Raw genomic sequence first — 21,349 nt, 5'->3', positions numbered from 1 at the left:
CTTATACCATACCACATTAGGATTTTACTTTGAATATTGAAACCCTAAAACTCACAAATTAAGGAAAGACAACAAACGATTTTGTTGGCGATGATATATTTCAATATTCAATTTTAGCAATGAGTGAACTCAACTCAACTCAACTGTACACTAATAATGTATTTGCAATTTGCATAATTTTCTTTTCATTGATGAAGGAGATTGTTGTATACAAGTATGAACAAATGTTCCCCAAAATCCACCGAACAAAAAGAGATTACAGTTGATGTCTTGTTTGTTATATCAACTTGAAGGAGCTCAACAAGGTTCCTCTTGGATACATTTGTTCTAAAAACGCCTAAATCACCAATGACCACCCCGCATCAAATTTTATATGCAACTGTTGCCAATGGGGCATCAGTCTTCGTCATCCACTTCATGGAAAGGCAGTGGCACGGTTTTAACTGCTCTAAACTTGCCTGCATTATTTAGATGCTCATTCTCCAACCTGGACCATTTGGAACAAATTGTTCTTTAGGTTAGAGCTATTGCACTTGAAAATGAAAAGGGTTTTTTTTAATTTCAGTTTCATGTCAAGTTCTGCTTCTATATGGCTGCACATGTAGACTGATATAAGAATAAGAATCATGAGATTTGAGTACCTGTAAAAGTTCCACAGCCCTCTTCTGATGACTTCAAGGGCTGCTAAAAATAACCCAGTTACCCTGTAGTCCACATGTCCAAAACTTGAATGGAGAACAGTTTGCAACCAAGCTAGCCTGAGAATAAAGTTCAATCCCTGCATATCCAAAATATTGGTCAACATTAGATTTTCACACTGTCAAATTGACAAGACCTAAACTGTAACCTAGAAACAAAACAGAACATTTGCTTCTGTGATGTGTGCATAGCCTCAGACAACATCTAATTCTTTGCTGGCATATTGTCTTCTGTGAATTAGAGTGGGAATCTGATCTGCTCTTATAATGGCATTATCAGTATTTTGTTTGGAGAATATGTCCATCCAATTTATGATCATATCTATCTTGACCATTTGCTAGATGCTAATATCAATCAAGTAGTTGGATAATTGGTTTCTAATTCTGTCAGAGACTAGCTTTGGGTGCCAATTGTATGCCAATGGCCCGTAGACTCTTGAAAGTTTCCTGAAGTGAAAAGTAGAGAGGGAGGGCCATGACATATACCATTGAGATGTAGTAAATGATCTTTCTGCGAAGCATTAATTCATTCCTAAGCAAAGGATTCTTGGAATTCATTTGTAGCAAACCCCAATCCTTTACAAAGTCCCAATACAATTGGTACACTGTTGCAAAAGTCGACATGATCACAAGAAGACAGAGCCATCCAATGTTCCTTTCTTTCTCATAAGCTACTTTAGCTCCTGCTGCTAACATTGCTGAAACATACTTGCCTAGATTGACAAGGTGGCTTGTCTGTCCCTCATCGAACCACCGCCTAGCACACTGTAAACCGAATTAAGCAAAAATCTTGGTCATAAATGTTTTAAGTTAGTTGAAGAAAAAACACAATAAAGATCAAAGCAAAGAAAAATATAGAGTAGTAGTTTACCTGCATTGCTCTCCAGTAATAGGGCAGAAAGGACACAGCATAAGCAAGATCTCGGTAATTCTTGACCCTCATGCAATAGTCATAGTCCTGAGTCTTGTAGCTCCCAGTTATGTAGTAACATGCCACATACTCAAGGTTCCTAAGCATCGGAACCTGTTGAATAGAATGAATATGTTGTTATGATAGTCAGAAAAGATTATGATTTAAGAACTCCAGTAAACAATAGTTCGAATTTTTTATTCGCTCAAGGAAAAAAGGAAAGAGTAATTCTTAAGTGCTCATCAATACCTGACTACAAAGTTGATCTGCCATGAAGAAGTCCAGCATGACAACCTGCAGATAGCAAACACAAATAAATTAGAAATATGATTTGATTGGCCTAATATGTTTTCAGCTATTAATTGGATGTTGGAGATATGCAGTACCTTGTACAGAGGTGACAAAATGATATTTCTTATCACACGAAGAAGACGGAAACGGCTTGATTGGTAAATGATATTGAAGGGGCACACAAGTAATAGGAGAAACATCTGCACATTCAGGAGAAAGTTAAATACCTGGTGACTAATTATTCTAAAATGTAGGCATACGTAAGAAAGATTAACAGGTATGCAATTTCTAATTATTATGTCATGAGTTCAAGTAATTACCAATAAAAGCAGACCAGGGATTGCTTGAACTTGGTTGTGTGAATAGCCTTTTGTTAGCAATGACAAATGAACAAACATGACCCCCACTACAACAGTCAATGAGGTGGTGCAGATCAAGAACACATCTCTGTACTTTAGCTCCTTTGTTGGGGACAGTTCAAAGATGAAACTATAATTTATACGAGCCTTTCTCCATGCAAAAATGTTGCAACCATATAGGAAGAAGTGTAGAAACAGAAGGCTGAACATGCTGCAAAAAAGAAAAAATGTTTGTTTTTTTAGCCTACTTGTTTACATCTTGCGTCTTTAAGACTTGTTCAGGTATGGCGCTAAAGAAATGAATAGCTGCAACACTTGCCTAAGTACAGGGTAGGCAGTTTCCATGTAGACTGATTTTGGCTGCCGTCTGTAGAACCCCATAATATGAGCCATAATGACATATCCGGCAAAGAGCGCGATAAAACACCCGGTAAATAAACCTGATGATTATAACCAAAGAAGATAAAATCACTTGTTATGCAATATGTTGCAGTTAAAATCAGATGCAGCAAATTGCTCAAATTAGAATCTGTGTCATGGTTCAATGTGTAGTCAATTAAGGTAAAGGGAACATCCTTATCAGCTTCACATGTCATGTATGAGCAGAAGGGTTAGAATCCTTATGCTACATATCTTTTAAGTTCCACACTTGTTTTCTGCTAGGCGAGAATGAAAGACCCCGCTACCAATTTTACCACTTGATGATATGATATTTACTTCATAGATGTGTGCAGGGCATAGTAATTAGACCAACATGGGTACTTAGCAGTGTACATGCTCTTCTAGTTTGGCACCGCACTGAGGAAACAAAATATTGCTGCCCTCTAGGAGTTGATGGCCCTTTTAGGGTTCTACCTTTGTACAATAAAAAATTGTCCCAAAGATAACAGTGACATAGCATGGGACCTGTGCTTTATTGCCCACCCAGGAAAGGTGAACTAGGCACGGCCTTGTGTTTCAAAGCTTAGTGGCCTAATGGGTCCTTTCTTTGGTTTCTTAAATCTTGTACGGCCCCAAAATGAACAAACTTTAAGCTCCCCAGCAAAAGTTGTGTAAAGGAAAACCACTTGCGTACTTTAATTTATGATTAAAATAATGTTCATCATTCCCAGTTTGTTGTAAACTGGCATGGACTTACCAATGAAGAATGTTACTGAGTGCGATTCTTTACACTGGGTCGGTTTCAGGTATTTCATGGCCTTTCTTCTGTCTTCTTCAGCAAAGTGTTTGATAAATAGTTCCTCAACTTCATCTGCTAAATTCATCACCTGTCATTTTTGAAACTTATAAGCATAATACTATTGGCTGCTAAAGTTACTTTAATTTCTAGTTCATGTGTCAGACTCAGACAAGCATATCTGAGTTTGATAATATGAGTCTAATGGCATCCATTGTGCAGTCATGAACTATAAGAATCAATGGCCACTTGACATTGTCGGCAAATATTTGGATGAAATGATAGTTGGTGGCCAACATTTGAACATGATCCAATCATAACATCATGCAAAATTGTTCTTTACTTAACATAGCTAGAGCATGATAGGAATTAGATTTTTTAATCGGTGGGTCTAAAACTTGGATCAGTCAAATACCTTATCAGAGCTGTTGAAATAGGAACTCTCAACCACTTTTAGGTAAATGGGAAGAACTTGTTTTCCAGTGACCTGAAAAAGAAAAGAAAAATCATTTTAATTACATACGCAAAACAAAAATCCAAAGTTTAAAAGAAGCTATAAAGTCACTCATTTTACTTACCTTGTCGAACTTCTTTAAAATCTTTATAAAAGCAAGCATGTTCAAGTTCCTGCAAATCATTAGTGTTGTGGACAACACGTAAGCTTCTCTGCCTCATCAAATTCCAATACGTAATAACTTCGAAATTGTTTATCTTTTGAAGTTAAGAAACAAAAAAAGTTATACATCTAAAAGCTTTGAGGGTGATTGACACCTGTATGTTTTGAGATATCCCAAACCCTTATAGAGCTCAACAAAAGCTCCTCTGATCATCTTATCTGCATGATGCAACTTTTTTTTGTTGATCTGCAGCTTACTGCCTTCTGCACTGCATTTCTTTGAGGACTGATTAACCAGATCTTCCCAGACCAAGTAACTGATTGCTGAGAAGGTACGCGATGGGGTTGTGAGAGGAATGTTTATCTTCAAGTTCTTCCCTTGGCAACTGAAAGAACGACTTGACATGGTTCTCAGTTTCCCAATATCTTCACTTTTCGTTCTCATTGATTTTCCCAATTCACCTGATATTGACCCTTCTGAATGTGGCACTTCATTTTTCTCCAAGTCCTCTATGCTGATGTCTTGCAGCTCCTGTTCATGCTCTGTTTTGTCCTTAACAGAGTCGTCCTCTGTATCCAAGAAAAGATTTTTTTTTTTTAAAGTTTTTTTTAATGAGAAACAGATCATCAATTTTTGGTTCCATCAGTTTGGTCCAAAAAACTAACAACAAATTACTCTACTGCTACTCTAAGTGAAGATTTTGGTACTTGGCCTCAGACATTTTGTTTTAGTACTGAATTAAAGCAAACTAGAAAAAATAAATATGCCAAAAAGTACAAGTAACATATGTAGTATGCATGCATGAACTCAACTATGGAAGCATATGCAGAGCTTGCTCATTGTGATTGAAAATTAAGACAAATTTGAATATATACCAGATGAGAAGGAGCATGATATAGAGGCATCCTCCTTGGAATCCACTGCAGACGCTCCTTTGCCACGCTGCAGCTTGAAAGCAGTTTTGAGCTGAATGAGTATATCCATCTGCTTCCTCAAGGACTCTCCTCTCTCCATGAACTCTTTCTCCTTTGTTCTGAAAAACTGGTTCACCTTGTTGAGCTGGAGGTCCAAGCGTGCAAAAAACTCTTTTGCAGCATCAGTGTCAGCAAACTGCTCTAGCAGCTCAGTTTCATACATGTCTCCCTTACTTGCTGATGAGGCAAGCTTCTTATGCACCTGGTACATACAAGTCACACATTAATTAACAAATAATGAAATACTTATTTAAAATTTAACAGAAATAAAAAATGAACATACATGAATGAGGTCATGTTCTCTATGTTGATGGCCAAATGGAGAGAACTTCCTTATAGATGTGAAGAGGGTATTGGACAAAGAGGTATTTTGGTGCTTAGAAGTTGTTGTGTTGTTGTTGTTGATGTTAGTGTTAAGGAGATGGATTTTTTTGAGGTCCTTCTTGAGTTGGCAGTAATCTACAAATGCATCTTTCCATTCAGGGACCAGCTGCCCTTCAAATTGCTTAGAGAACTTCACCATTTTCTCTCCTTGCGTGTTGTTGAGTTGTGATGAGAGAAAAGGAAGAGGTACTGCTGCTGCTGCTCCTTGTGAGTGTTCAAAGGAAGGCCTTGGTGGCATTATTTATGGAGTTGGAAAAGGAAGGAACTTAGATTGATGTGCTTCGTACTGATGCTCAACAATAGCACATTCTAAAATATCCTGTGCACTTGTACCATCATCCTATGCTTCCCCCACTTGGAAAGGTATAGTGGCCAGCTTCGCCGGAAAGTTACCAAAAACCACCACCGGATTCTCTCTCTCTCTCTCTCTCTCTCTCTCTCTCTCTCAGCCAATTTGTGCTCATGAAGATTTTGAAAGGGTGGGAATTTAAAGTGGTAAGGAGGTGGGACCAAATCCAATTCAAAAATATATGAAAAAGAATGGCCTCTTAGGAGGGTATAATTTGTCATTTAGGAAAATCAGCAAAGTTTGTTCCTTTTTCTTGGTGAGAGATTATGTAGTATATTTGCCTCCTAGTTTACCACCAAACCCTTTGTTCCACAACTAGTATGCATGTAATCAAAGGGTACTTTAGACACTTGGAAGTTGGAGGCAGTGCCCATAAGTAAAAGTCAAGAGCTGCTTATTTGTGAGATTGAAGCTTATTGGCCAAATTATTTACAAGCACACCAAGATCGCCTCCAATTAGACCAGCCTGATTTCCACTAATTGAAGATAATTAAAAGCTTCAATTATTTTTCCTACCTTTCATTAGCCAATCTATACTTTTGTTTGCAGTATGAAAAGTAGAGATGGATCATATTAAATTAATATATGATGGTGCTGCATTAATTAGGCTCATACAAGATCACCAGGATCATAAAAATTAGTTCATTAATACAACAGTAAAACTTTGCAAAAACTAGCTACCTCTTAAATATTCTCGTTTTTCACAAATAAGCATATTCTAACATGACATTTTATGATTTAAAAAACCTTCGAGTTCAATATTTTAGAAAAACTTCATGCTGTACTCTCAAGTGAAAAAATTGTAACACACGAAAAACCAATTATGTAGATCAACCAACCTACATCTGCATATATGCTTATTGTACTATATATTCCACATAGAAAGGTGTTTTGGATATCATTATTTCCATCAGATCCATATAAAAAGAATAGTGTGACATAATATATATTATTTAAATAAGGCTAATTTCTAGTAGCCCTAGCTAGTCGGGCAATCGTGGTGGTCGTATGGTGAGAGGTTCTTGCATATATGATATATGTTGTTCTATTCCTTTGTTCTAAATCCACTCCATTTTGCCCAACTTGTCAACATGATCAGACCTTCCCACCAAAACTACACAACAAAAAATTATAAAAAATAAAATTTTTGTTTTATAAAAAAAAATAATAATAAAGAAGAAGAAAAGAAAGAAAGATCCGCAGCCGTTGCTGTGTTTTGGGGCCCTAGCTAGCTATTATGTTTTGTCATTTTTCTTCCAAGAAATGGACAACATCAACATTATAATTGTGGAAAATTGACAGCGTGACTAAGAAAAGATACCCCCTCTTATTTTTTTTTTCCTTACATCCGTACAGTCACAGTCACACTTCCTTTTTTTCTTGTCTTACGCAGAAACCAATATATGTTTTGTTTTTTTTTTTCTACTGCAGCTGATCTCAAAAATGATAAAGAAAGAACACATTAATATTCTTTCGTAGCCCAAAAAAAAAAAAAAAAAAAAAAGAGAGAGAGAGAGAAAAATGTGCCTAATTCAGATTGAAAATTTGACAATATAATATGCTATACTGCGCAAAAGAATATTACCCTATGTATAACAGCTTTATTTTAGAACCTAGACATTGGTTAGGTACATATATTTCAGTTAAAGGGAGATGGAGAGGGACAAAAGGAGAGCCATGAAATGTAAGGGTTTATTAGGGCATATAGTACAGAGCCAATGACAGGCCATGGAAATGATGATCTGATTCGGATTGCACATTTGGGTGCTCCCTTGCAGAGCGACCCAACCCATCTCCATTTCCTTTCCTTCCTTCATTAATTACATTATCATCTTTCTCCTCTGCGTGGCTATAATTTCCAAAAGATAAAAAGGAAAAACAGAAGAAGAAGAAAAAAAAAGAATAAAATAGAATTTTGACCCCACATATTCCTATATGATCAATCATAAGGATCATGAATATGGTCAATGCAATTTGGATTTTTTACTTTTTATCTTTTTATGAGAGTGCTGTTAATTTTTCTTTAATCAAGCAAAGCATTTGCCCATTTGTCATTATACTCTTTTTCTTTTTTTCTTTTTTTTTCTTTTTATAAAATATACTAGAAAGCTTAAACGTGGGTATTAGTCACTTTTAAATTTATTGGTTCTGCTATACCTTCGTGGTTTTAAAATTTGGCCCTAGTTGTGGCTCCTGATTAAGAGTTCTAATTGCGAGATATTAATCAGTATTGATAAGTTTAAATAAGTGCTCTATTAATGAAGTTATAAGTCCGTTACGAAATTTAACGAGTAATTTATATACTGATATTTGCTTTTATACCTTAACTCAACCTCCGGACATGTGTTGTTAAAATCCTCATGGACCAAAGCGTTTTTCACCATTGCTCGAAAAGGCAACATCTTTAGAAGATCCGTCGTATGTCAATTCAGAGTGAAATATGATGGCTTTGATGGATGAAGTAATATTTCAACACTAGCTATTAGGACCTAATTTTTGGTATATTGGCAATTTTCTGTTACAAAAACATAGAGTAGGTCTTTGAGTGTAACTTACAGTTTTCAAGTGACATTTTGCTATCCTGGATCAGTGTGGCTTAGAGACAATGCTAGGGTATGTCTTGCATCCATGCATTCATATTTGCAAGATCATCAAAAGCGACTGTCTGATTATAAGACTGATATATGATTTCAGCCTTACATAATCCAGCACCAGACATCAGTGAGTTTTTAACGATGGTTTTATATTCTTTAGTTTGGTGCTTATTTAAGCAAAATAGTTCTTTTGTCTTTACAGCGGAGTTTTTAATTAAGTGGCTTTATTTGTTTTAAAGAAATAATTTATTTGTTAAAAAGCCAATTTTTGCAAAAAGCCTTTTTTGGTCTCTGACCTAGTTTTAAGCATGTAATACAAGAAAGAACTTAGCCGTTTTGATTTGTGGGTCTGCAATGTTGAAAAGAGAAAGAAGGACAAAATATTTGCAGAGAGGTTTTTGAGAGTTTATATTGAAAACTCATGTGGTTGTTCCTTGTTAGCCTCCATAAGTGATTAAATAATCTTCTTTTCATATGTGTGTGAGTTCATGAGCATTATGCATGTTGGTGATCAACAACCGTGCCTTGAGGTGTGAGCAGCCGAGACCAGAGTTGTGCCATCTCTTGTTGACGAAGGAAGACAAGATCGTTGGTTGGGTTGAGTAGCAAAGGCGAGTAGGCAAGTCTGCCTTGTGAGCGTTAGTCTTGTGAGTTGAGACTTGTAAGATCTTTTTGTATTCTTTCTCATAGTGATTTGTTCTCCGGCATAGTGCCCGCAGTTGTTTTCCTCATCTTGAGGTTTTTTACTGCGTCAACATATCGTGTGTCCCTTGTGCAATTGTTTGCATTTTTATTTGAATTTATTCTGCTGCGTATTCTGGAATTTTTGCTTACAAGATTGTTATAGTATTTCAATCATGCTGTGGTGTTTGAGTATTAAGAAACAGATCAGTTGGCCATTCTAGGGAATTTCACTAGCTCCATGTCTCTGAATAATGCTTGCACAAGCTTTGAGCTCATCAAATCCATGTCGTAGATAAAAAAAATGCTTCCCATATTCGAGAATGAGATGCCTCTCTTCAATTATACAAAACCTTTAGACGTATAATTTGTCCTAATACGTCATGTAACAAAAGACCAAATAAATTATGACTTTCAAGTATAATTTGTGAAGATGATTCTAAGGCATACGATTCTTAGTTATGCGGCACTCTGAACAAATGCCCTGAAAAATTAGCCAGGTTAAATAAGAATATCCCCAATTTAGTAATAAAAAAATTCCCATGGTGCCTCTCATTTGTTATTGCTTGAAAACCCATCTCATCCATCCATTATCACTTTAAGCGGCAGAGGTTGATGATTCAGTGAGAGCATATACTTGAATGACTACCAATAGTGGTCCTATCCTTTGCAGAGGGCCATAATTGCTACATTAAAACATACCCACCATGGATTTTTGCTTAGTATATGCTCTCTACTTTGCATCTTTACATATGCATTATCATCCCTTGGCTTTGAAATGGGAGGTAACAGATTTTGATTCTCCTCCAAACGTGCTAATTGAGAACCATTTGATTTTTCTCTGGTCTTCAGGGGATCATGGAAAGTTTGATATGGATGTATGTGAGATATCATGTAACTGAATGAGTGAGACTGCCGGTACCCTATGCCGGGGTTTTTTTTAATACTAAATTAATCCTGTTTATTTATATGTATTATAATTAATATGCACTTAAACATAAATAAATCCAGTGTTAAGTAAGCTTAGTAGTTACTGGTTGCTTGGAAACTGACTAGGATTATATTCTCATCTTGAGATCAGGATCATTATCTTCCAGAGTGTTGGAAAGGAAGGATAATGAATTAGTACCCTATGTCTCCCAAGTTTTTAAATTGGCACATCTATGGATTATACTTGTATTTAAAGTTTATCCTAGGAAATTTTATTTTAAAAAAGGCATATGCTGATACGTAGGAAGTACAGTGACTGGTTTTCTAGCTTTTTTATTATCATTTTAAGACACAGATATTGGGAAGCAGCTAGTTATTATTCTTTTTCTTTCTTTTCTTTCTCCATCTTCATTGGTATCAATGGTATGTGTCTTGTCTACAAGAAATTCATATGTAAAATATTAGGGGAATAGAGAGACAGGAACAAAATTAATCAGTACTGGTACATGTACTAAGATTTTGAGAATCAGAATAACTTTTTTAAGATTTTGAGATTGAGTATGAAGATTAATAATTTTTTTTTCTTCGCAGAAGTTTAAATTTTATGATCGATTTTTTCATGCCAATCGGGAGAAGTTAAATGGTAAAAATTATTCTATCGCCTTTAAAAAAAAAAAAAAAAAGAGTGTAAAAATTAGAAACAGGGGAGGTTTCTGGGTTGCTAGAGTTTGCACATTAATTTGCTAATATTGATCAACAGAAGTAGTTAAATTTGATCTGGTACTGCAAGTGCAGCACATTAAAACAGCTTCATGAATACGAAAACAGGAAATTAATCATGCATGTATAGCTGGATGCATGAAAACCTAAATGCATCTTAATTAGTATATTTATTTAAATTCCAGCCAGAAGCAGTTTATACTTTATACCTAGTATAATCCGATGCCAGCATCAATATTATAAGTGACTGCATGCATAGATTGTCGACTAGATAAGAGCCGGCTTCTTAAGGGAATATGTATGTATATGGTTATATATGCTTCTTTTTCAAGAAGATGCATATATTTGACTATTAAATCTGGTCCCAAGATCCAATACGAATAAAAAAGAGAGATCAAGAAGGAATTAGAAACTTCCGGCTGCCTAATTTTAACAAGTTCCAAATGTACGTAGTTCAATTGGGTAAAAGGAGGATTTGAAGCTACTATTGTTTAATAAAATCTCCCCATTAGTTGAGATGAACAAAGCTATCTGCACTGAAGCAAGTTAAGAATTTTGAGGGCCTAATTTCTTATCAATTTTTGTATGATCGGGTGACTCATATAAATCACTAAAAAAATATTAATTAAGGGTCCGTTTGATAACCATTTCAATTTTAATTTTTAGTTTAATGAGTATCGAACATGCCTAACTGTGGGTTGATATATTAGTTTAGTGAAGTAGTCAATGAACCTAAAAACTGAAAAACCATGCATGCTTCTAAACTTTAGTTTGGTAATTTTCCATTTATGCCTCCAAATGGATAGGCGCAACATTGCATATCCCTATAGGAGGAGCTTCCATAAAACAAAGACAAAAATAAAAAAAACTGGCTTTTGACTAAACATCATAAATGAAAGGATGACAAACGTGTTGTTATTGATGTTAACCTTTTAATGTTTTGTACGTGCACGGTTCATCAGACACAACGATCTCCACCACAATCACAACACATAAACTTGCTTTGACATAATTGGCAGCTTAATTATAATTAGTACCTGCACTGCATACTGTTTCAGCTACTCAAAGTCTAATCTCTTCTGCCTTTATTCTAATTACTAATTTGAGATACGATTATGACCGCATGCATTAGATTATATATGTTTCTATATATGTATGCATATTTGTCGTGGGAGAGAAGAATCCCACTACGCAGGCACAGCTGACTTAAGCAGTGGCTTGTATGTTTACGTGTGGCTGATCAAGATTGGTTAAGTACTTAATGCTATACAGACAGACTAAGCATCCATTAGAATAGTATATATCCATCTAATCTAAACATTCATTGTTATATCAATTTGCGTTAACCTAATCTTAATTACTATTCCCTTATCTCTTGGTATTTAACACGAGGAACAGATGAGGATGATTGCCATTTTAAAATCGAGACTGTGTTTGAGATGCCAAAAAATGCTTTCAGATAATTTAATTCTTTTTTTAAATGATGTTTAGTTGAAAACAATAATATTTTTTTGATTGTAGAGAATCACTTTCAGTGCTTCATATAAAAAAACATCCATCTTCTCTAAGAGATATATGTAATTAAAAGTATATGTTCTAAAAGTGCTATTACAATAGATATAATCATTTTCCAAAAGATATATATATAATGAGATTCGTTGGAGTGAAGGTTAGAGCATGCAGGGGCATCCCTCGGGTAGTACAAGTCACGCCACCCGGCAGCACCCCCATTTTTTAGGGTCCTTGAAATCTTTTTACTTGTATATTATATATATTTTCTAGCGCGCAGTACATTGATACCATTGCGCGTTTGGTGGACTTGGTTTCCATCACAATTTTTGTTTTTCTTTTAATTTCAGGAATTTCAACGCCAAAAAGCGAAATTCCTAAATTGATAAAGACTATTCAAAATTTGTGATTGCCATGGTTGACAATGAATTTTATTATAAACAAATTATTTTATGAAATTAAGTTATAAAAATTATTTTGTTAGTATTTTTGTATTGGTTTATGTGAGGATCTCAGTTTAAATTTTGCACAGAGCATAACAAGTATACATGTTGATTTTCGCTAGTTTGGCAACTAAAAAGACATGAAAATGAAAGGTAGAAAAACATATGGAAATAGAACTCTATCACCATAAGTTGTGGTTAATTAAGCACTTATAAGCTTATATGGACTCAAAAAGCCAACAATCTCCATGATCACCATAATTGATTGATATCATTCACTCAGTTTCTAAAACTACATTCCTTTAAAATGATTTTGAATATACGACAAGCAAGTCTTTACATTAATCAACTTGTTTCTTCATACTATCAAACTTTAAGAAAGAAAAGTTCAGATCTTTCACAAAGGCAACTTACGAATGGACTGCATGCATGCATTTCCCCACACAATCTAAAGGTGAAAAAAAACAAAGTAGGATAGCTAGGTTAGAGTTCACTTTTCGTATGGTTTACTACATATATATATATGAAAAAGAAAAAAAGGTTACACCGTCTGTGTGATTATCCTAATAATCAAATCGCAAAATCAATGTGATCAAAATTAAAATAGTATTACAAAATCTCTAGAATTAAGTAACCTAATTTACAAGGGACCTCGCAACACTCATATGTATAAAGGACGCGTTAGTTCCCAGTATTTATCAAAAAAAGCAGAGGGTTACCCAAATACTAACAAGCACTTCCTCCTTGATTGGGAAATCTTTGTTACTTTTAAACTTTTATCATCAACTATCTTACAAAAGTATGTTCAACGTTTTAAAGTTAAGGAACAAATTTTGGACTAACTATGTACGTCTTAATCAAAACCACCACTGATCGAATCACATTCAATATCTTTCTCTTCCCAAAAAGTGAAGGCAAATAATCTTAGCCTGTAAGAATTCAAACTCTCAATCATTCTTATATCAACATTACATACATAGTCACTGCCCATAGCAGCGAAACCACACACACACCTTTCTGAGATCACTTGGACATGGAAGCAACAACAATGCATGCAACTTCATTTGAGTTCCAAATTGCTTCATTGTTCCATTAGAGATTTCTTGCTATGGGTCTCACTAGGCCTGGGCACGGATCGGTTCGGGACGGTAGAAGGCTCTTCCGTTAACTAAACCAAAGACTTTGGTAGACTTCGGATTGAGTAACCTAATATTCGGTTTGGATTGGTTCGGTACGCCGGTAATACCGTAATAAAAACATACTAATAAAAATACAATTTATAATACTTTCACATAACATAAGTTCTTGAACAAATACACCAAATTATCATTGTAAAATATAAAAATCCAATAGTCTAATTCATCCAAGTATGAAATCAAATAACTTAGTCACTATATCATTCAATATATACTCAAGATGTAATGAGAGCCACTTGTGTTTGTTGTTTGAACATTTGAGTGTTATTTTTATTGAATTCTCTACATTTATGTAAATGATTTTGACCTTTTTTTCGCGTAGGTTCTTTAGTTTTTCATGCTGAATCCAACCATATAAAGAAAATAAAATTTGGATCAACGGTTGGAAAGTTACAAGTAAAAAAGGAGGACAAAGGTCGAAACTGAAAAACATAAAAATTCATAAATTCATCTCTGACCAAAAAGTGCTTCAGTACCCGAGTGATAAATAAGCGATAGAATGGTGATAAAGCAGTAATACAATAGTGATAAAGAAGTGATACAAAATGCTGATTGTATTTATCTTTAGTTTCTTATTTTGTATTTAAATAATAGAATAAATATAACTATTGGATCGGTACGGGTTTCCGTCGGGTTAGAAATATTATTCTGTTAACCAAACCAAATATCTCGGTACGGATTAGATCGGAATAATTAAAATTACAAAATAATTATTTAACCAAACGGTTCGATACGGTACGGTCGGATACGCGAATAATTTGAATGAGATGCCCACCCCTAAGTCTCATTGTTCCTAACATATGGACTATAAATTAAATTAGTAATTCTGTGGAACCACCAGAGGAAGTGTGACATCTAGTGCTGCAAATGGAAGATGCATTATTGGAAAAGTGAGAACCCATTCAAAAGAGCCCATCAGCTGACCAATAATTAATTACTCTCTCTCTCTCTCTCTCTCTCTCTCTCTCTCTCTCGGTTGAATTTAACATAATTCTTTCTAGCATTCATGAGGACCCAGGGTTTTTATTTCCCCTTTTGGTAAGAATAAAAGAAAGTAGAAATGTAAAAATACACACAATATGGACTCAAATCAAACTTACCTATTAAACTCAAGGAAATGAATTCCAACTCAATCAAATACACACTTGTGTTATGTTCCTGCACGCTTAAGCATATATATAATACATATAATATTAATATACATAATATATACATAAAAAAATAATTTCGAAACTCTTAAAAAATTAGAGACCCTATGTGGTAATACCACTTGTACATCCTCAGAGCCACCCTTGTGAGGACCCCATATGCTTTTGCTTTGCTTAATCACTTATTTTGGATCTCCTTACGGGAAAAAAAAGAAAAACATTGCTGCTGCTGCCCCCCCCGCCCCAGATGCTCTTTATTATTGAACCACTGCAATTTGCGACATATATTTTTATGCCTTTTTTGCAAAAGATGGGTTTGACGAATGGGCTTAGCTATCAACGCATCCACAGTAGACGCATGATCAGTTTTATGCACATTGTTGATGATGAGGAAACTAACCAATTAGGATTTGTCTGCAATAATGTCAGTTGTGTTGGCTCGATGCTGGCTGCAATTTGCAAATCAAAATGACAAATTTGATACATGAAAAGAAGTCTGGCTCCCACCTTGATGAGACATTCGCGATCTTAATATTAAATCTTTTTCATTGAAGAAAACATGCTTTGATGAACTAAAAGTGTGTTGGGTAAAGGCAAAAAGCTCACTCCTTTTGCCATTTAACTCATTGAGGTCTACAAACGAACACATGGTGTGCAATTCTAGACTTGTGGTACATCGAAGCCCATGGGCCAAGACAAGTAAGTACATTGGAAAAGCCCAAAATTCCTAGATGTTTGGGTTAATTCAATCCCGTTTAGTCTAAACAATAACCCAAAAGACCTGCGAAGCCCAATCGAACTGGGTTGCCCAATATGAAAGGGAAAGACCAGCTATATGATATCTCTGGGTCAAAGAAAGGGCACTATCGACATTATGCATTGAGAAACGGGCCAACAAAAGCTGAGTCATTGACAGCTTCGTTTTGTAGCAGTAACCAAAACGGGTGATAAAACGCGGGGCGTGTTTGGTTTGGTTAATTGTGTGAACTTTTCTATTTCATTTTTCTGAATAATATCGTTGCTGGTAATTGGGTTGCTAAATTTGCAGCAGGTGATTGTTTTGGGCAATTTTTTTTTGCCTTTTCTTTGTTTTCTGGTAATTGGTTCAGGCCGCACATCTTTTTAAGATTATGCTCTTCTTTTTAACTTTCATGTTAGGTTTCTCATGTTTTCATCTTCTCTTTTGTATATTCTTATGATGTTATAATAAAATATCTTTTTGAAACAATAAAAAATAAGACATTTGCAGCAGGTAATGCAGATTTTGGAATGTTGTTCATCCTCTCTGCGTTTCGAAGAAAAATCACAAATCACAAACCCATTCCAGATTTCATCATGCAAGACTGCAAGTGAAACAAAAAACTAATTTCAAAGCAAAATCCAAACAGCTCCTTGTTCCGTTAGCCATTAAGTAGCGACAAAATAATAAAATGCATAGCACAAAGAAGTTCGAATACGACCAATTCCAACTTCTCCAAAAACAAAGTAACCTATCATCACAGACCATGTGGCAAAAGCCAACTGGGGCTGCTCTCTCTCTCTCTCTCTCTCTCTCTGTGTGTGGTTGGTATCTGCATACCATATGCCTAACATTGTACACACTGATTTTGACAAAATGGCTTTGGTTTCTTCCACCTGTTCTTGATCTCTAAATCAGCCAATTGCCAAATTTCCAATCTTTCCAAGACCCAAAGAAACCCAACATCACAAAAGGCAGTTATTAACAGTTACCCAATTCACAGCAAACATAGAGAGTTCAAGATTTGCTGCCAATTTTCTCTCTCTAGAAAACTCCCCTGAAAAAGCAAAATGCCATCCCAACAAATTCTACCCATAACATACCATCCACCTTCAGTCTTCTCAAGCTCATCTTCTCCCACAGAAAAACTGCTACTCAAAGATGCAGAGGATGACCCAACAACTAGGCTTCTCCTCTTTTCACATTTTGAAGAAGAAGATGAAGAAAAGGGCACCCCCATAATAAAGCCCCTTCTCCCTAGGGCCTCAAGTTACATTACCACCACCACGAATGGTGCCAACAAGCACCAGCAGAGGCGGCGCCGGACCGCCAGCGATAGCTCCCTCTCTTCGCTCTCCGATGATAGCCGCAACAATTCCTTGGGCCGCGAGGTGGAGCACGCTGCCGCCGAGACGTTCTTGGTGACCCGGTTAAGTTTGAAGCTATTGAGATATCTTGGGTACGCAAAGTTCTGTTCTTTTTTTAATAAAAAAAATTCTTGGTTGGTTGTTTATTTTGATTTGACACTTGCTCTGTTTTGGGATACCCATTTTGTGATTTCGATTATTTGCAAACTGAGTAAAACTGGATGGCAAATAGTGCTGTCTATCAATGGTTGTATGCTTGGATTGGAATCAAGGACTTCACTTTCAGAGTGAGAGCTATTTGATTATCATTTGAGACTAATAATATTGAACAATGAGTTAGAACTGTCTAATGAGATCTCTGGAAAGTGAGATTGAGGAAAATCTGACCTTCGGCTTGAACATGTGTGAAATAATCTATGGATCACACAAAAACAAAAGATATTGCCTTGTGAGCTCTGTAAGTGGAACATGACTGTTGGAAAGAACATTGATAAAAGAAGATACATAACCTAAAATAAGCAAAATGGAAACGGCTTCTACCGGTTGGAAACTTGGAATTACTTAAAATGGAAGGTAATCTATTAAAATTCATCATCCTGAAGTTTACACATTAGAAAGAGAGAAAACTTGTTTTTAGAGGGCACTCTTATGTTTTATATTATTTATGTTACATGGATTCATGATCTTTGAGATCTTTATCAAGCATTTCTCTATTATTAGATGCTTCCTGATTGTATATTTTTGTTCAGGGTAGGCTACAGATGGATTACAAGATTTCTTGCCCTTGGTTGTTATTCATTTTTACTCATGCCAGGATTTATTCAAGGTTTGTAACATTCATATGGGGCCATCTTAAAATTATCTTGCATATATGCCTCACCTCTTGCATACCTTTTACGCATTATAGTTTTTTTGTCCACTTCGGATATTAAATTTTGTACACCATTATCATGGCCGTGAGATAGGATTCACAAATTATCATCCAAGGGAGGATGACTAGACTAGTCTACCTGTCTTTTGCAGTTGGCTATTATTATTTCTTCTCCAGTCAGGTTCGCAGAGGTATAGTTTATGGTGATCAACCAAGAAATAGGTAGGATATGAACTTTCTTCATTTTTTTGTGTATTCAGGAGCAGTAAATATTTTAATATTCATTGGTTTTGCAGCATTAATAGCTGATACTTTGTTCTGCAGGCTAGATCTGTATTTACCCAAAAATACCGACGGGCCAAAGCCAGTCATTGCATTTGTAACTGGTGGAGCCTGGATTATTGGGTGAGTGATGTTACTCCGTGGCAGCCTATTTTGAATAATTCTATGAAGGGTCTAGCTAGCAGTAGCTTACATTACTGTTGGTTTCCGGGATGTAAATTTTAAGCAGTGGAGCTGAGACTGAGGTCACTTTTATTGGTACCATGATTCCTAATGCTTGAGTTGTATTCAGTGTGTCATAGTTTGCTTTGTTTGTTCATTTTGATCACAGTTGCCTTTTTCTTGCAACATTTTCCTGCCTATTTATTCTTAATATGTTTTTAGTTTTCTGTTGATGCAGTTACAAAGCATGGGGGTCTCTTTTAGGACAACAGTTATCAGAAAGAGACATCATAGTGGCATGCATAGATTACAGGTGGCTTTTTTACCTTCAAGCAAGCACATACTACAAATGATAGGTGCCATATGTCCAAATGAAACTCTATTCTTCTGAAGGAACTTTATGAATATATGGAGATTTGAGTCTCTCTGATACACAACCTCTGTTATCTATGAAAGGGAATTAATATAATCTAATCCTTAGCTACCCGATTTTAGACATTATCTTGATATGATTTCTTCATGCAGAAATTTTCCTCAGGGTACTATCAGTGATATGGTAAAGGATGCTTCTCAAGGAATCTCATTTGTGTGCAATCATATTGCTGATTATGGAGGTGATCCTAATAGGTAATGGAATCTTTTGTTCTAAATTTCAGTCATGGAGGGGTTTTTTTTTTCTATAATTTGGTTTAGTCGTGGAGATAATCCTAGTAACTAAAGTTGGCATTTTTCCTGCTATGTTTGTGCAGGATCTATCTAATGGGACAATCAGCTGGTGCACATATTGGTGCATGCGCACTCATTGACCAGGCAATCAAGGAGGCTGGTGAAGGAGAGAGCACTTCTTGGAGTGTTTCCCAGATAAGGGCTTACTTTGGTCTATCTGGAGGGTAAATGTCAAAATTCATCTGAAATCTGTTGCCCTCTTCTCTGTTATAGTGAATCATATTAGATGAGAGTATGCCACCAGTGAACAGGCAAATGCATTCTAATGTGACTGACCCAAGGCTGTAGGAGGCCGAACCAGATAGTTACGTCTTTAATTTGAATATGTTAGTGGGTAATGCAGGTTGTAGTGCTTGTACAGCATACACATGTTCCTGACCAAATTCTTAGATCACCTTTTGCTTCTGAACTGATAAAAAGCATACTTGTATTCTATAATTGTATTTGCTTCAGTGTAGTCTCCAGACTTGATAGTACAACTATGGTCTAATAAATCATACTTGTTTTTTTTCTTCATCCACGATCCCATTCTTTCTGATTGCACCTGCTGCTCTTTTCATGCTTTTCTTTTGTAAGTTATGAATTTTCTTTTTGCACTAAAGGTTCTCATTCTGACATGCTCAAACAGGTACAATTTGCTTAACTTAGTGGATCACTTCCACCGTCGAGGTTTATACCGTTCAATCTTTTTAGGGTAAGGACCTTCTTGGTCTCCTAGAAAGTTGACTGTACATATACTCTTCTAGTGCCATATTTTTTGTTAGAATGCATTTGATTTTTATGACTTCAAAACCTTTTTCAGCATAATGGAAGGGGAGCAATCATTGCAACGTTTTTCTCCAGAACTCATGATTCAGGACCTGAACATTAGACATGCTGCTTCTCTCCTACCTCCAATTATTTTATTTCATGGTACAGCAGATTATTCCATACCATCAGATGCCAGGTATAAGTTTCCTCTGAAATGAATTATTTGATCGCCTATAGTTCTTTCTCAATTGTAATAATGTGAACCTCTTCTTTAGAAATCTTACAACTGAGTATTTCATTGTTGCATTACTTAATGTAACTGTTAGAGTCAAAATAAGATTCAGACATAAGGTTTTCCTTTAAATCTTATAGGTTATGATTACAAGTCTACAGGTGTTGACTAACATGTTCCCTTGTGCAGCAAGAATTTTGCAGAAACTCTTCAGAGACTTGGAGTGAAAGCTAAATCGATTCTTTATGAAGGGAAGACTCACACGGATTTGTTTCTTCAGGTAAGGGATCACTAAAGATGGTTCCTTTTTGTTTTAACATTGGGGTTGTGGAGTTTATGGTTATAGTTAAGAAAAATGCTCCACTCAACTATACATTTTCTGCAGACTAGCTCTTATTTGCCTTTTTGGTTTCTTAAATCTAGAATCTCCATCAACGGCACAACCATTTATTTTCATTCTTTAAAAAGGTGAAATGCTCCAATGCTTTGTTTCTCTTGCATCTTCAAGTACTGGTCTGGGATTTATTCTTTCCTGCAAGAACCTTACAAAGCAAACTTGCCACTCTTCGATATTTATAAATATTTTCACTTCTTTTTTAATCAAGAGATTACTTCTCCATTTTCGGATATTGGAAGTACTAACATGGCCTATCAAAAGATCCTACCTTTTAAATTCCCCCCTTCCCCAAGACGGAAAAGAACACCCTAGAAAGAAAGAGTTTCTTATACTAAATCTATTTGGTGGATGTGTTATTCAGGATCCAATGCGAGGTGGTAAAGATGATATGTTTGAAGATTTAGTAGCTATCATTCATGAAGGTGATTCAGAGGCTCTTGCCAAAGACGCAGTGGCTCCGCCAAGAAAACGTCTTGTACCTGAGTTCATGTTGAAGTTGGCTCACCGTGTTAGCCCATTCTAGCCAGTTTGTCAATCAGTTATCAGCCCCTTGAGTTTCTTGGTGATTTACTCTATTTATTTTGTACATATCATTAATGACAGTTGAAGTGTTTACCCCTTATTTTTTGGGTAACCTTCAGATTTACCCTCTTCTCTTGTCCCTATAATGTCTGAAAGATTCTGAAAACATGTATAATCGTTTAGGATGATATGTAATGATATTGACGACCTTAAGGGGATATTTGTAATCATAAACCCAGATTATTTTACATTGCGAACTAGAAAAACGAAGCACTTTTGGCTAATCTGTGACAAGGTGAACCCATCTTGCAGTGTAACATT

General features: G+C 35.7%; 2 protein-coding genes across 3 annotated transcripts; one reads left to right on the top strand and one right to left on the bottom strand.

The window, feature by feature from the left end:
* Positions 1 to 159: 159 nt before the first annotated feature.
* PHO1;H1 (EXS (ERD1/XPR1/SYG1) family protein) lies at positions 160 to 5,793 on the bottom strand. The gene is made up of 14 exons (XM_008244919.2): positions 5,310 to 5,793; positions 4,928 to 5,228; positions 4,207 to 4,621; positions 4,014 to 4,062; positions 3,851 to 3,922; positions 3,397 to 3,526; positions 2,578 to 2,698; positions 2,220 to 2,469; positions 1,995 to 2,099; positions 1,858 to 1,902; positions 1,570 to 1,722; positions 1,185 to 1,463; positions 642 to 778; positions 160 to 487 (listed from the first exon to the last, which is right to left on the bottom strand). The coding sequence occupies exons 1-14, from the start codon at positions 5,646 to 5,648 to the stop codon at positions 397 to 399; spliced, it is 2,487 nt and encodes an 828-aa protein (XP_008243141.2). The 5' UTR covers positions 5,649 to 5,793; the 3' UTR covers positions 160 to 396.
* A 10,781-nt stretch (positions 5,794 to 16,574) lies between these two features.
* Positions 16,575 to 21,312, top strand: LOC103341406 (putative isoprenylcysteine alpha-carbonyl methylesterase ICMEL1). Of its 2 annotated transcripts, none has more exons than XM_008244920.3 (11): positions 16,575 to 17,178; positions 17,836 to 17,912; positions 18,110 to 18,179; positions 18,282 to 18,362; positions 18,640 to 18,714; positions 18,927 to 19,028; positions 19,151 to 19,291; positions 19,756 to 19,821; positions 19,930 to 20,073; positions 20,299 to 20,389; positions 20,868 to 21,312. In XM_008244920.3, exons 1-11 carry the CDS (start codon positions 16,790 to 16,792, stop codon positions 21,027 to 21,029), a joined length of 1,398 nt encoding a protein of 465 aa, XP_008243142.1. In that variant the 5' UTR covers positions 16,575 to 16,789; the 3' UTR covers positions 21,030 to 21,312. The 2 variants fall into 2 exon arrangements, with proteins under 2 accessions (XP_008243142.1, XP_088902385.1); XM_089046259.1 differs by having other exon boundaries at positions 16,590 to 17,178; positions 17,841 to 17,912.
* The last annotated feature ends 37 nt before the right edge of the window (positions 21,313 to 21,349 follow it).

Source organism: Prunus mume, linkage group LG2 (assembly GCF_029339155.1).
Source record: "Prunus mume cultivar Tortuosa linkage group LG2, ASM2933915v1, whole genome shotgun sequence".
Classification (NCBI taxonomy): Eukaryota; Viridiplantae; Streptophyta; class Magnoliopsida; order Rosales; family Rosaceae; genus Prunus; species Prunus mume.
Note: the sequence above shows the minus strand (reverse complement) of the source record. Positions and strands in the feature narration are given on the sequence as shown.

Excerpts from the sequence above, each read along its gene's own strand:
- LOC103341406 (XM_008244920.3), top strand. The coding sequence starts at position 16,790 with ATGCCATCCCAACAAATTCTACCCATAACATACCATCCACCTTCAGTC. Across the intron at positions 18,180-18,281 it reads GGTGATCAACCAAGAAATAG|GCTAGATCTGTATTTACCCA; the intron begins GTAGGATATGAA and ends TTTGTTCTGCAG. Across the intron at positions 19,029-19,150 it reads TATGGAGGTGATCCTAATAG|GATCTATCTAATGGGACAAT; the intron begins GTAATGGAATCT and ends ATGTTTGTGCAG.